At 42.9% G+C, this 16097-nt stretch overlaps 3 protein-coding genes across 7 annotated transcripts in view; all 3 read right to left on the bottom strand.

Annotated features, from left to right (window-relative positions):
• The window catches only part of chd8 (chromodomain helicase DNA binding protein 8), a 36780-nt gene extending 32970 nt beyond the window's left edge, over positions 1-3810 (bottom strand). For 4 of the 5 annotated variants that reach the window (XM_080440109.1, XM_080440111.1, XM_080440112.1 and 1 more), the window contains exons 1-3: positions 3681-3810; positions 2032-2269; positions 911-1925 (exon numbers count right to left, since the gene is read on the bottom strand). In XM_080440109.1, the coding sequence (XP_080296235.1) occupies positions 911-1831 (921 nt within the window). In that variant the 5' untranslated portion in view covers positions 1832-1925; positions 2032-2269; positions 3681-3810. Of the gene's footprint in view, positions 1-910; positions 1926-2031; positions 2270-3144; positions 3591-3680 lie in introns of those variants that run through there. The other variant, XM_080440110.1, reaches the window with a different exon arrangement.
• A 3386-nt stretch (positions 3811-7196) lies between these two features.
• Positions 7197-9474, bottom strand: cbln12 (cerebellin 12; the record flags this gene model as incomplete). The annotated part of the gene is made up of 3 exons (XM_080439757.1): positions 7197-7394; positions 8476-8595; positions 9184-9474. The coding sequence occupies 3 exons, from the start codon at positions 9472-9474 to the stop codon at positions 7197-7199; spliced, it is 609 nt and encodes a 202-aa protein (XP_080295883.1).
• A 3452-nt stretch (positions 9475-12926) lies between these two features.
• trim110 (tripartite motif containing 110) overlaps positions 12927-16097 on the bottom strand; it is a gene marked incomplete at both ends in the record, with an annotated part of 5441 nt that continues 2270 nt past the window's right edge. The window contains 5 exons of the mRNA XM_080440175.1: positions 12927-13196; positions 13566-13837; positions 14478-14623; positions 15144-15166; positions 15755-15988. Coding sequence (XP_080296301.1) covers positions 12927-13196; positions 13566-13837; positions 14478-14623; positions 15144-15166; positions 15755-15988 — 945 coding nt within the window. The remainder of the gene's footprint in view (positions 13197-13565; positions 13838-14477; positions 14624-15143; positions 15167-15754; positions 15989-16097) is intronic.

The following is a 16097-nucleotide window of genomic DNA, read 5'->3' as shown; positions in this document are numbered from 1 at the left end:
ATTTTCAACCATGAATTAATTGTCTAAATCACCCAACAAATATCAACAAATATCAACAAATGGTAAATGGTGCATTTATATAGTGCTTTTATCCAAAGCGCTTTGCATATTCACACACACATTCACACACCGATGGCGGAGGAAACCATGCAAGGCACCAACCTGCTCATCGGGAGCAATTAGGGGTTCAGCGTCTTGCTCAAGGACACTTCGACACTAACTCTACAACGTTCAAAAACATCTTGCTTAATGCTCCTGTGGATCAAATTGTGGCTATATTCAAATATTCAGAGTTACTGCATATTTGCAAGTAACAAGGATTATTTCTAAATCAAATGTTTATTTCCTGCTCTCTCTCTCTGGCCCTGTGTGAGATAAATATATATTATACATGTACGTAAAAATTATACAGGGTTATTTCACTCGCTATTTAAACTCTAAAATACCAGAATTTATTTGTGATTACTGACGGTCAATCCGGATGGTAATAAAATTAACAAGGGATGTGGTAGTTTGCAGAAAAACTGTAGTTAATTACCACAAATCAAGCTGAAAATTATATTACCAATGTTCCCTCAGAAATACTAATCCTGCAGGATTTGTTAGAGCAAGACACTGTAAAGAGATTTAAGATGGTTTGGTAAATTGAGGATTTCTGTTGTGTTTCTCTGTCCATTGCGACCTGTTGGGTCGTTTTCATGAGAGTAAATAGGGCTTTGGAATTCCACTAATAGGACCACAATGGAAACAAGTCCCCAGCACTTTTTTGTGTTATCCTTTTAGCCCAAATGTCTGGCTGTACCTCGTGCTGTTTACATTTCTGTCTAATCAAGTATTCAATCAAAACTTTGCAGAGACAGAGACTGGAGAAACTCAACAAAGAGAACCAAAACCTCAACCAAAGCCTCACCTGTTGTGGTACAGTAGTGAGGGTGACCCTGCCTGGGGTAGCAGAAGTATTGCTGGCCTGCATGGCTGGCTGGAGCTGTATCTGAGCCTGGGGCTGGATCTGGACTTGGGTCTGGCCCTGGGCTGAGATCTGCATCTGGACCGGCTGGCCTTGCGTCTGCTGAGGCACGGACGTCAGCAGCACCTGTTTCATTGGGCCGTTGGGGGACTGTATCAGCCTCTGCACTCCAGGAGAACCCACCCTGATTTGGGCATGACCTGGGCCCGCCTGGCTCAAGACTGTTCCCCCAGGCAATATGGACATGCCCGGTCTCAGCGGGGTGCCGGACAGCACCCGGATGACCTTGCCACCGGTTGCGCCCGTGGCCCCTGACACAGTCTGCAGGACCTGGGCTTGGCCCGAAGGGCCTTTGAGGATGACTATTTTCCCACCGGCCTGCTGGGTAATGGCAGCTAACTGCTGGGGGGTGAACTGGTGCGTAATCTGTGTGTAGCTTTGTGTGGTGGTGGTTGAGGAGCTAGAGACCGTTATTGGTGAGCCCAGCAGGACAGTGCCGGTGCTGCTGACCACAGGGATGGATGTCTGGGTCTGGACCGGAGCTACTGTCGCGACAGGAGCTGCAGCAGGTGTTGTGGTTATGGTAACAGTCCGAGGAAGTGCCACTGGAGCTTGCTGCTGGATGGGGACTTGAGCTGGGACAGGGTTTAGCATGGTGTGGCCAGTGGCAGGATCCACAAGACCTGCAGTGACAGAGAGTTCTGGAGTCGGCTCCGGGTCAGTGGGGGGGTCCACCTGACCCAGGGCTAGCTTGAGGGCCTCCTCCACAGGGTCCGAGGAGCCCTGTGAGAAAGCATCATCTGGCAGGGCATCCAGGTTAAACAGGGGTGTGTCCTCAAACAGGTCCATAATGGGGTCTGCCATCTTGCCCCCTCCACACAGGGAGACGGGCACAACCTCAAGAGACTCTCTGAGATGGAAGATAAACGGTCCTTCTTCAATTCTTCAAAGAAAATAACTGTTAACATAAAGAGGGAGAATATAAATGCAAATTAAGCCATCCCAATTTAATCAAACTGAACACAACAAACATAATACACACACATACTCGCTAGATAACTTACCAAATAGGACAAGGTCTATTTCAGACCTTTGTAGTTCAGTCTGTGTCTTCAGATGACAGATATTGGGATTCCTCTGAGGGTAATATTGAAGTCCAGGGGGGAGTCTTGGGAGAAAAGAGTGTTCCAAGCAAGTCCTATAAATGTCCCCTTGTAGTATCCTTCTCAGTTCCTACTTTCTCTGTGTGCGACAATAAGATGTATCTCCAATCCACAACGTCGAATCCCTGAAGTGTTGCTCCTAAGGCAAAGGAGGAACTTCAATTTAACAAGACCACACAGAACTTCTATCTAGGCAAACACTAGCCATGAGTCCCACCCTACCTCACCCCTATAAGACAGGGATCAATGTAGAAAACGTTCTTGGCATTAATGTAAGTTACTGATTATATCAATAGATAAATAGCGATGTTATTCAATTCCTATTATAAAAAAGTTATTGTTTGTTTACCAACTAGTCGGGGTATAATAGAGCAATGGTTCTCAAACTTTTACATTTTAATGTCTCCCCTTAACTCTGACAGTATACAAATGGAACCAAATGGACCCGTTATATACTGTCAGAGTTACAGACTTGTATGGGTCAATTTAGAACCCCTTAAAAGGAGGCCAGAGTCGCTGGAATCCACTTTGAGAAACACTGTAATAGAGGGGACGTTGTCAACACACCACTCATAATGAAGTACACAGTCAAATCGTCAGTGTTCACTTCACTCAGTTATACATACGTAACCTTGAGAGCATTTACATTACATTTATACACTCATTACATTTACGTGTGTTAACTCTCAGAGTTAAAAAATCATAGTAGTGAATGAATGGATCACAGCTCATGGTGAGGAAGGTACTGATGCTGAAGAGGGCACTGATGCTGGTAACAGGACCCCAATGGAAACAAGCCATAGTGCTTTCTTGGGTTTAATCCTTTTAGCATCCATTTGTATTGAACTGTTACTTTGTGCTTTTTTGGGGCAAACTGTTAATAAAGTATTCAATCTAACTCATAATAAGTACACAGTTAAATCCTCAGTGTTGTTCACTTCACTCAGTTATACAATATACATCTGTGACCCTGAGAGTGCTTAAATTACACGTGTATACACCCATTGCACTTACGTTTGTGAACTCTCAGAGTTAAATAACCATAGTACTGAATGAATGGACACAGTTCATAGTGAAGAAGGATGCTGGTAACAGTAGACGCTTCCCCTCTGGTCGCGTTGCAGTCTCTCACTTCACATTCACACAAACCCCCGTTGAGCTAGCACATTAGCTCGTGTTGCTAGCAACAAATGCCTATTGTAAAAAGCCCACACATGTGATCAACATCTCAACGGAGGAGTAAAAGCAGTGAATGTAGTGTTTTGAATCGAATGCCATCTTCTTCACCTGTCTCTTTTTTTTTTTTTACTACACGTTCAAGTCAAAACTGGACTCGCTCATTCTTTCTCTCATCAACAAACCGGACCAAACCAAAGCAACAACAACGTGCTACAATAACCCTCAGCCCGTCAACGTTCACCACACGGCTTATAGGCCGCGATGCTGTTTCGCTTGGTCCGCGTCTGTTTTCACAGCCCGAATACCCCCGAATATCCACCCCATCCACCTCCCCAAGTGTCTCGGTTATCATTTCTGGCTGGTAAATTTACCTTTGCATCGACACACATGGCTTTTTCTCCGTCTCACAACACTGTACGATTACAGGAAACGGCCAGCAGAAGAGCAGGAACTAACATTCCTGCCAGAGAGAGCGTAGAAAGCGTCGCCCCTCGACCGTCGTCCCGCTCCCATTGGCCGGGAGGTTGTCTCGCCGGCAGCACGCGGCGGTTTCATTGGTTCGGAGCCCCGTCCGTCATGTCGTAAGCGATATTCTGGGCGGGGACGTGTAGTAAGAGAAAGCAATGGACGTAGTTAGGTTGAGAGAACAATAAATGCGGCCTAGCTGGGGACCATTTGGGTTTTGACTGATCCTCTAAGGGCACTGGTTCTCAAAGTGGGGTCCGGGGACCCCCAGGGGTCCTTGGGGGTTCCCCAGCTAAATGATTGATAGTTAGGAAGGAACCAAATGGACCCATACCAGTCTGTAACTCTGAGTGTGTACAATGGAACCAAATGGACCCGTAACCGTAAGGGTCCATTTGGTTCCTTTTGTACACTCTCATAGTTAATGGGGGGTCCGTGGCCTATTGCATACCAAACTGGGGGTCCTCGAAATGAAAAAGTTAGAGAACCTACTGCTCTAATGTTGATGTTTTACTGTCAACACACATGATGGTGATGATGCGCACTAACCTAGATGTAGTGGTTTGAACGTTCATTGAACGGACGTTTTCCTTCATTGCATAATATATGGAAACCCAGTCAGTGCACCAACCGTTTCTTAAAATAATATATGACCTTTCGGGTTTTCAGCGTTTTATTCGACTGTGCCAGTCCAAATAAAAATGAATGAATGGAAACCACAGTATTGAGGCGTGGATGTTCTGTAGAAATACTCCATACAAAACTCGGGCCAATAGTCTGTGGCAGATTTTTTAAACGAATTCAGAAATATTGATAAATTAACCATTACCCCCCCCCCCCCTACTAGGTATTGGGTCCTTTGTCCTTTCAGTGGGCTATTGATGACACTATTATGTAGTCACTGCTGTGAGTTTAATTAGGTCTTCGGTGCCCACTAGGTGGTGGCAACACTGAGCTGTGTGATTATTAGACCCATTTTAGACACAAATTGCTGCTCCTTAATTGATGCTCAAGGGATATGCTGCAGATGTTTAGTTTTGAATTATTGAGTTGAGTTATTGAGCATTTAGCTCTGTCACACTTTCATAATCGGCAACAAAAATTAAGTCCCACTCTAAAATATCTGATAGGCCTATCACAAATACAACATGGACTACAAACACTGACTATCTCAGTGGCTAATTTCAGTGACTATAGAGAGTAGTGGGGTCGGGACCCCCAGGGGGGTTCCCCACATGATTTTTTTTGGGGGGGGCGTCCTCATATAGCCTAACAGTAAAGTGACAATTTAAAGACTTTTAAGACTTTTTAATAAAAACCTGAAAATGAAATGAAATTTAAAAAGACCATTACTAGATCAAAGATAATCAACAAACTATAGGCTACTATAAAACTGGTCAAACATTGGCCAAATTGTCAAATAATATAAGGAATAGGCAAACATTTTGAAAATAGCTGATCTGCAAGCTTACAACGCTTCGTGTTATAGATTGTCTATTTTCACAATATTTATCTGTGGAACCGAGTCACTAAATGTAAACTAACTAAACTAAATGCAATGCCTCAACTCCTACAATTCCAAGTGCTTATCAGGATGGGGGTCCAGTTCAAATATGATTATTAAGTGTAGTCACTGAAAATAGCCATATAGGTTGTAGGACTGACTACATTTAGCTTTGGAACAACGTACAGCTATCAGGGTTAGGCTAAGGCAAGCATCTATGTATGTGTTCTTTCTCTCTCTCTCTCTCTCTCTCTCTCTCTCTCTCTCTCTCTCTCTCTCTCTCTCTCTCTCTCTCTCTCTCTCTCTCTCTCTCTCTCTCTCTCTCTCTCTGCGCGTGTGTGTGTGTGTGTGTGTGTGTGTGTGTGTGTGTGTGTGTGTGTGTGTGTGTGTGTGTGTGTGTGTGTGTGTGTGTGTGTGTGGGCTGTGGGGGTGTGTGTCTGTGTGTCTGTGTCTGTGTGTGTGTGTGTGTGTGTGTGTGTGTGTGTGTGTGTGTGTGTGTGTGTGTGTGTGTGTGTGTGTGTGTGTGTGTGTGCGCGCGTGCGTGCGTGTGCGTGTGTGTGCATGCATGCATGCGCGTGCATGTATGTGTGTCAGAGAGAGACAGAGAAAGTGTATATGACTGTAAATATAGTGCAAGCATGTACACACAGAGAAATCTCTCTCTCTCTGTGTGTGTGTGTGTGTGTGTGTGTGTGTGTGTGTGTGTGTGTGTGTGTGTGTGTGTGTGTGTGTGTGTGTGTGTGTGTGTGTGCGTGTGTGTGTGTGCATGTGCGTGTGTGCGTGCGTGCGCGTGCATGCTCGCATCCTCAGATGCCAACGCCCACGCACACACACACAGAGAGGTTGTGCCGTTGTGGTCATGAACCAGGGGAGCGTAAGTGACAAGTTGTGACGGCACACCACACTTTATCCATGGTACTCCTGTAGAGATGTGCTTATGTGCTTGCCAAGGCCTCCATCTGTCTACAGCCCTGTGTGGAGTATCCGCTTTTTACCACGCTCATACTCTGCTCCATGCTGTAGTCTGTTCAGGCCATGCCAACTCTACTGGGGAGAGCTATATTTACAAACAGCTGTCATGGCACTGGTTAGAATACCAAGGGAGAAATACTGGATAAAACTGTCACGCCGTATCCTGTCCAGTATAAACTTACTTTCAGTAGTTATTCACAAATATGCTGTGGAGAAAAAATGGTATGCTTAATTATGATTAATAGTTAATAAGGGTAGGCAGTGCATTTCCGTAAACTTTTGAAAAGACAAAATACATTGGAAGAGTGTTGTAATATCTGTATTTATTTCAATATTATGTCTTTAATATAAATCTCATTGTAAACATACATTTGTTGCAGAGGACTAACAGGCATATAGAGCAGTATCAGTCACAAGACGCAGCAGGACAAATAAAATTGGTTTCAAATATTTTAAAATGAAAGGAAAAAAATAAGGAATCTTATTTAGTCATTGCACAGATCCCCACATTGCACATAGATAATTTGTCAATTTATTACAATAACACCCCGCACCCTTCCCCCAAAATCCATCAAACATTTATGCACAGAGACAGAAAATCTCAACATAGAAAATGACTTTTTTCAAATCTTTTCCCCTCGTTTATCCAGACATATTGTTTTCTTTTATTATATTTTACCAGCTGAGTGCTGTCAGAACAGTCTGTTTTGCACAATATCACGTTCAAATTTTTTCTAATCTTTTATCAACATCGCTTTTGGAGAATGGAGCAAGGAGTTGCAGACTGGAGACCCACCATTCCATCACCTACCTCTGTCCTCTTCTCTCTCTTTCTTTCTTCATTGGATTGATTCATCTTCCTCTCTACTCAATCACAGAATCCTTCACACTCAGTGGCTCTCCCTGGCGTCCTGCTCTCTCCCATCATCGTTGCCATCCATCGTCCTCACAGGGGGAAGACGAGAAACCCTGAGAAGGTGGAGTATTTCCAGCCTCCCATCAGGTTGCCTCTCTCCAGTTTGAGGTATGCCTTGTCTCCCCGCTCCATGATCACCAGGCCAGCGTTGGTGGCGGCCTCTCTAGTTACATCCTGGTCCCCGGCAAAGGCTGAGATCATCGGCCAGCCATTCAGCATGAGGCTGACCTAGAATAGGTTGGAAACACGCAAAACAAACATGGACCACTGTTTTTATACTCAAGAGTTTATTGGTAGGGGTTAAGGTGTGAACGTGCCATTGTGTGCTTCGCGTGTCCATGCAGGCAATGGTGGAAAAAGTACTCAAATTCTTTACTTAAGTAAAAGTACCAATACTGCAATATAAAAATACTCTGTTACAAGTAAAAGTCCAGAATCAAAAAATTACTTGAGTAAAAGTACAATATCTGCCTCTGAGATGTAGTGGAGTAGATCAAAATGTACTTAAAGTATCAAAAGTAAAAGTACAAAAATATTTGAAAATAGCAGATCTACAAGCTCACAACGCGTCGCATCGCGACGCGTTGTGAGCTTGTAGATCGGCTATTTTCAAATAGCCTAGGTATAAAATATGGCTAAAGTGGCTAATGTATGTTTTATAATATAATAATTTATATCTGAAAAGTAACTAGTAACTAAAGTTTTCAAATAATTGTAGTGGAGTAAAAGTACAATATCTGCCTCTGAGATGTAGTGGAGTAGAAGTAAAAGTATTGGAAATTGGAAATACTCAAGTAAAGTACAAATACCTCAAAATTGTACTTAAGTACAGTACTTAAGTAAATGTACTTAGTTACTTTCCACCACTGAATGCAGGGTTCGATTTGCTGGGGGAAGACATGCCTCTGCTTTTGATACCACTCCCTCTGGTCTTTCATTTTTATCACCGGTGGGGATATGGTTTATTGCTGCTTCTGGTCAGACTGAATTAAATATATGCATGTTCTTGTGGGAAATACTGTCTCAGATGGTATGATTTTACATTCAGTAATATCACAATTTAAAATGATTTATGTTAAATGTATGAATAAATCCTCATTTTAGTCAATGACAAGATTTAGCAGATCTACAAGCTCACAATGCATCGCTTTGCGACATGCTGTGAGCTTGTAGACAGGCTATTTTCGCTATTTATTGCACAACAAAGTACAGTATAATAGGGCTTAAGTGGTTAAGAAAATGTCACCACCTCTGTATTTTCTTTACAAATCATGTTCACTGCAATCATCACAGTTGTAATGTTTTTTACCTGTATTGTTTGTCTATTGTAAGCTTTCACTACATGGAAGTTGAAGCTGTAGACCCCTCTCCTTGGTGCAAGGAAGACACTGCTTTCCTGGTCAAACTGATTGCCCACGTTCACCAAGATCTGATCCAAGGGTGTACAATTTAAAGGGTACAGGTGAGATCATATTATGTGATGTGATACATGGCAGAAAAAAAGTAGTCTAAAGAAAAACAAAGAACCTCTGTCATGTGACTGGCTTAAACTTGAATACTAAGATACAACTATGACTGTGGGGTTCTCTTGAGCTCTGTATGGGGTGCCAAATGTAAAAATTAAGTTTAAATGTTGTAGTTAATATATGCTTTCCTCACATTTAGCAAAGTTTTCTTTCATTTGAGACAGATATATATATAAATGTTAACAATTACTTGTATTCCTTGCTTACTGTAAGTCGCTCTGGATTAAGAGTGTCTGCTGCTAAATGCCTAAACTGTAAACTGTATGTACATGTACATGTAAAAAACAAATGTAAAAATATTATATTATCTGTAAATGTTATAAATATAAATGTTATGTAAATGTTGTATGTCATATGTAAACATGTTTTTACATTAATTCCTCTCTCAAATGTGAGGAAAATGAGCAGAAAAATGTGAGTAAAGACATGCTAATATTGAATTCTTATGCTGTGAATGAACTGTTGCTTGCATGCAAAGTCAGTATACTCACATGATCAAAGTAGATAATCATGGTTCGGTTGCTCATGTCCGTGGGCTCATGGTTTGTCTGGCGGGTGGCAGAAAACGCAACCCGGCCTGTGCCGGAGCGGACAGACATTCCCAGGGCGTTATTGGCTGGCTCAGACGATGGCGTTGAATCACAGACCACCAAACACTTCCCCTCCAGGATAATAGGTTCTGTGTCATTTTGTGCCCTCGATCCTGGGGGTCCCCAGAACAGCAGTAAACCCAGCAGCACACTAAGGTCAAAGGTGATTGGAAGGGATGACCTGAGTTGCATGGTTGATGTTGTGAGGTTTCCTTTTTCTTTTCTTTTTTAACTGATTCTGTTATGGAGGAGAGTCACTTTGAAAGAAGCAACGTGTACCTAAACATGCTGTGATGAAGGAAATGTTCTAAAAAGGCCTATCTTAGAGATCAGTCTAGTTCAGAGCAAACATTGGCCATCTAAAAGTCAAGAGTGTGTGGCATGCTATCCCTTTTCTAGCAGTATTATTATTATAATAATTATATTATACAATTAGTTTTGAGAGTGATATTATACAATGATTTATGATATTATCTGTCTAACACTACTGGATGTGTTATTACCTCCTCCCAGTCCGTTTATGCTTAGGAAATAAATAGGCAAATTGACAAAACCATTCAACAAATTATATGGGAAATATTCTATTCAGGCATCGGCCAGTACTGTTACTGTTCTACTGAGTGCTGATGTTGTCTCCCCTCACACTGTGTATTGATTCATCACTCCCAGGGTCGTGACAGTCTTTCCACAGTATACTGCGTGCAGGTTAGATGCAAGGGTCAATAGGGGGCAGGATGGCGAGTAGAAATGGACGTGTGGGCGCGTTCCAGTTGAAGAGCTCAGCAAGCAGGACCTGAAATGAAGGAAGGCGGGGGAGAAGCAGGGGGCGAGGGTCCGACCAGGTGGGGGGGTTCAGGGAGGGGAAGAAGAGGCCATGTTACATTACATCACTCAGAGGAGGGGTCTTTGATATAAGGCTGATGAAGAGGAAGGTGAGGTTGAGACTCTAGAGCAGTGGTTCTCAAATATTTTCATGTCAAGGACCCCCAAGTTGATATTATCCACGGACCCTCATTTGAAAAGATCTTGTCAGAATTGTTTGAAAATAGCCGATCTACAAGCTTACGACGCGTTAGTGTGAGCTTGTAGATCGGCTATTTTCGAATAACCGAAAAATTAAATAGGGCTTCAGTGTGTAACTGTTCCTAATTTTGCGTAATCTTTAACCCCTGGAACCCCCTCAAGGTTTTCTGGGGGTCCCCAGACCCCACTTTGAGAACCAGTTACATTACATCATACATTTTGATATGAGACTGATGGGGAGGAAGGTGAGGCGGTAACTAAGAGGAACTAGAGGAAAGGAGAGGGGAGGGGTTGGATGAGGTAAGGTTCTGGATAGGTGTCAGGGGAAGGATGCGGGGTCCAGGAGGGAATGAGACAGAGGGAGTCGGGGAACAACTCCACTGAGTGACCATCTGTCTTTCACACGTAGCCGCCTCTCACGCAGCCGCCCCGCCCTTATAGCGCTCCATAACGCCCCCCCACACAAACAAGACCACACACACACACACACACACACACACACACACACACACACACACACACACACACACACACACACACGCACACACACGCACACACACGCGCACACACACGCACACACACGCAAACACACGCACACGCACGCACACACACGCGCTTGCACAAACACAATTTGTTCTCACCACATGGAAACAAAGACAAAAGTTTCCATTTTTCCAATTTATTCTATATGTTGGTCAGTTTTTGTTTTGTTTTCTTGCCATGACAAAAATTGTTGATAGATTTTTATATTGTTGATATCATGAAGTGAAACTATCCAGTTAATCAACTCAATCAGTACAGTTTCACACTAAGATCATGCACTTTTCTTTCTGCACCGACCACCTGCACAAGGCATTCAAAATCTTATACAACACTTTCACGTTCATTATCATATCATTATTATATTAAAGTGAAAACAATTGGAGAAGAATTCTCCGTAATGGGCAATACAGAATAATCAGAACATTTAAAAGCTCATTAAAAAAGATCACCTGTTTCCATTTGAAGGATCCACTTCATGTAGTCCATATCACGTGAAAATAACTGAAAGATGGAGTAACGCACCATATATCCTTGTTTGTCAATCCAATCTGCATTTCATAACATGCCACTATGTCTTAGCATTATCAACCAAATGACTGTGTACCACAGAATGTACTGATCTCTCTCTCTCTCTCTCTCTCTCTCTCTCTCTCTCTCTCTCTCTCTCTCTCTCTCTCTCTCTCTCTCTCTCTCTCTCTCTCTCTCTCCCTCCCTCCCTCTCCCACTTTCTCTGCCTGCTCCTTTCTCGCTCTCTTTCTTACATCCACCCACTCTCCTTCACACTGAGAAGTGAGACATCTGAGCCATTTTAAAAGAGGAAGTTGTTTAGCTTGACACACTCTTTTTAAGTGATAAAACATCAAACCTGATTGTCTGCTTTGAGGAATAGAAATATATTTCTGTTATAAACTATTCTCAATACTCCCCTCTGCAACCACATGTAAACTGAAGCATTTACTTTCATAGTTTTTTTTTTCTTTACATATGGAATATTAGACTATCTGTGGTCTATTCTATTAGATATAAGGGTATGAAGCTTTTTGTTATATAAGCCCATGTAGGGCCCATTTGGAGTATGTGAGACAATTCTTTAAATAATGGGGATGAATTGCTTATGACCTAGTCTATACAAAGTACCACAACAGGAAATAGTTCAAAATATTAAATTCTGGTATGAAATAGCACATTTGTCACTGGAAGAAGTCTCTGACAACGGATGGTTTCAAAGTTAAGTCAGTATTGTTCAAAACACCTAAACATCTTCAATCACAAAGCAACAATGCTTTTTTTAGGACTCTGTTATTAGTTGCTTTGAAACATTTGTGCAATTAATATAATATAGTCTATGTCTATGAAATTAATTCAAGGACCCCAACGGAAACAAGTCTGCAAGGACCTTTTTGGTCGGACCTTTTAGACAAAAGTATTATAAATGTAACTGTGCTGTTTTACATTATTTTGCCTAATAAAAATGTCAATCAATCAATCAATAGCAATCTTATAGTCTTATTTCAAAGAATACATTTCTTAGAATTTCTCTCTAGATACCGCAGATCATCTGCGGGATCTATGTACAATATCCCCATCTTATGGTCAAGCATGTTACTGCTGATCCACAGTTGTTCCCATGTCAGAGTTTCTAGCAAGCTGTACACAGTTAGTTGGAATACACCACTGGCAATGTACATGTACATTGTCAGCTCTTATTTCTCCCTTGGAAACAAGCTCCATCTCAGTGACATTGAATGGTGCAGTACTGTAATGTGGATGTGCACACATGTGGGCAGTCCACTCCCCTTGGTAATGCTTTGTGAGCTTGTAGATCTGCTATTTTCGGCATGTGACACCGTCACGCAACTAAGTATAAATCAGGGTAATTGTTTTACCTTTGCTGAAACCGTGGGAGGGTTTAACCATCTATATACACAGTAAAATCTAAGCAGTAACTGTCCGTTTTTACACTCTCAGAGTTACATCAACACTCTGGATTTTGCTGTGCAGGCAAAGTCCTACCCACAGGACAAAGCTGAGCCATGATCTCCTCTTTTGTCTCTCACCACATGCTGGTATCTCCTGGCTCAAACTTTGACTATGGCGACACGGCTGTTGAGCTCAGCCTTGTAGAGTCCAAAGCCCAGGCACACAGGCTGGGTGAAGGTCGTGTAGAAGGTGTGGAGGTGGGCTAGGCTGCCGGAAGGCCCCACCTCAGAGAAAGAAATGGTTCCTGAACTGTAGTCCAAAGCTACACCCACGCGGTTGCCAGCCATTTGGCATGAGAGGCGAGTCTTTCTCCGGCTGTGCCAGGCAGCTAGCTTCCTGTCGCGTTGCTGTGTCAAACTCCATGACACCTACACAATGGATGGAAAATCTTAATGTGCTGGTCTACAGGATAAAAACATGTACATTATGCGTATACAACATCAAACACGCTGACATGCTGCACATGTAATACTCATTCTAGCGTGAATGGTCATCCTCAATTTGTGTCAAGATCTGGGATTACAGTACTATCAAATGTAAAGGGTATAACTGGAGTCAGTGGCGCCGGCGCCTGTTTAATTAAAGGACACTGTGTCCCCCCACTATTCAGTCCAGCTAAAAAAAAAATGTTTGAAGATCTTTTATTTATTTTTATTTTTATTTATTTTATAAATAATAAAATCAGTCCAGTTCCTTTCCTGGACAGCTATGTGTGACAGATTCGAATGAACATATACCTTGTTGTTCCCAAAGGCGTTACCCTCTTTCCCCTTGCGGCCAATGCTTCTGTAGCAGACACCAATATCCCAGAATCCCTCTGCCTCCAGCTCCCAGTAGTGGGTCCCACACGAGAAGGCCTGAGCAGTGAGCACTTGAGGCCAGTGGTCAAAACGGTCCGGGTGATCAGGGCACGATTGGCGGTTTTTAATCCGGGTAGCTGAACGCAGGTCATCTGAGATGTTCAGGAGAGGATGGGCCGTGTTTGTGTCCAGAGACAATGGACTGCTTACTGTATCACAGGGAAAGAACAGGAGACCGCAGCAGACTCATAAATAAAAACGGACTTTATGAAATGCTGACAAAGAGAATTGCCATCCAAGCTAATTGACACGGGCAACTGAATGGATGGTTTATTTTCAAAGACCTCTCACCTTTTTCTAGAATCATTTTGGGTCAGGGCCACAGAGGGAGAATTGATCTATGAAAATAGCCAGCTTTGGCCTTTCTAACAGATTGCATGGCCATGTTTCTAATTTGCCTAAATGCCAGGAAGTCTGCAGGGGATCTAGATTCTAGATAGTCACACCTTACGCCAGGCAGCATTTTGTTGTTGTTGAAAGAGCACTGCCAGAGCTATAAACTGTTAAATTCCAAAGCGCTATACGGTAGTATCATTATTATTAAAATAGGATTTCCTTGTCACAGTAGAGAAATGTTTTCTTTATGATACTAATTTATGCTTTGTTGAACAATGGTGTCATTCGCTGGAAATGAAAAGTTTTGTATTTGTAAACAAAATAATTGATAGTAAAAATGTATAAATTTAAGTATGATTATTCTTTATTATTCTCTTAACAAAGGACTATCATTGATAAGACAAATTATTTATGATACATATAGTAACCTGGCTCAGCATAACTGTCACTCACAGAGTTCTCTCTTGAGCTCGCTGAGGCAGCGCAAGGTCTGTGTGATGAACTCCCGATACTTGTTCTCCATGTCTTCCAGGATTAACTTCCTGTCCAAGATGTGGGGATCAGGGATGAATAGAGGGCAGTTCAGATCTGCAAGTAACCTACAAAAGAACATAGAAAACAGAGCAAAACTGTAGAATAACATTCAAGGTAACTGTTCCTTTTGAATGACTGCAATGTTTGCTTCACTCTCTCTATCTCTGTCTCTTTGACACACACACACACACACACACACACACACACACACACACACACACACACACACACACACACACACACACACACACACACACACACACACACACACACACACACAGACACACGCACACACACACACACACACACACACACACACACACACACACACACACACACACACACACACACACACACACTCACACACACACACACACACACTCACTCACTCACTCACTCACTCACTCACTCACTCACTCACTCACTCACTCACTCACTCACTCACTCACTCTCTCACTCAGACACACAGACACACTTGCACGCACGCACGCACGCACGCACGCACGCACGCACGCACGCACGCACGCACGCACGCACGCACGCACGCACGCACGCACGCACGCACGCACGCACACATTGACTTACTTTGTGTCATCTGATTGAAAAGCCTACAGAGGGGAGAGGAAGTTGAGGACATAAAAAATTATGCGACAAGCAGGGCATGATAAATATATATTGAACTGTAAATGATATTAGTCTATATATCCCAGATCTATAACCCCAAATCTTTGTGTCTGCAAAGATGGATAGGAAATTCATCCAGTTAAACATTCAGTTTGGGTTGTAAAGCGCACACATCTCTAAATAAACACTATTACACGTTTTACAAGCTAGCAGGTATTTTAATCACTTGTCTCCAAACTTCATCTAAAGGATTTCTTCACAGCTTTGTATAATTTTCATTAAGAATGCCGATGGTTACTCTTTTGCTGTGTTCAGTCTCGCCTTCACAATTTCACTGCATAACACATATGACAATCTTTTGTCACATGCTGTACTGCTTATAGCCATCTGTTATATGAGTGATAAAATACAGGACCAGGGGCAAACACTATACAGCTTGTAGATCAGCTACTTTCGCTGAATGTTCGCCCCGAGAATAGGGACGCAAGGTTTCAGTTCACTACATTTTGTAGCTGAAACACCTCCATGATACCACCATGCATTCATTTTGTTTTACAAAATCCATGACTTACCCAGATGAGCAGGAAGGGGTCGGTCTCTCCCAGGAGTGAGGCGAGGTAATGCTGGATGCTTTGCGTCTGGGTAAGATCTCCCCTGACCTTACTACAGTCCTGTTGCACACGCTCCATGGCCTGATGTCGCTCTCTCATGGTGGTGTCCTCCAGGGCAGCCACCAGCGTCTCCACCTGAAGCTTGAGATCAGAGCCCAGCCGCTTCACCTGAGCATCGCTTGCCTCAGACGAGTCCTGCAGTGAATGACATGACATTAGCTTGCCCCTCTCCAGGATATACAATACACGAGAGACGGTGTGTGGCTATAAGGCCGGAAGTATCATCAGGGACATTTACCACCCC

The sequence above is a fragment of the Gymnoscopelus braueri genome (assembly GCF_963280865.1).
Source record: "Gymnoscopelus braueri genome assembly, chromosome: 10".
NCBI lineage: Eukaryota > Metazoa > Chordata > Actinopteri > Myctophiformes > Myctophidae > Gymnoscopelus > Gymnoscopelus braueri.
This window is presented reverse-complemented; position numbering and strand designations above follow the sequence as displayed.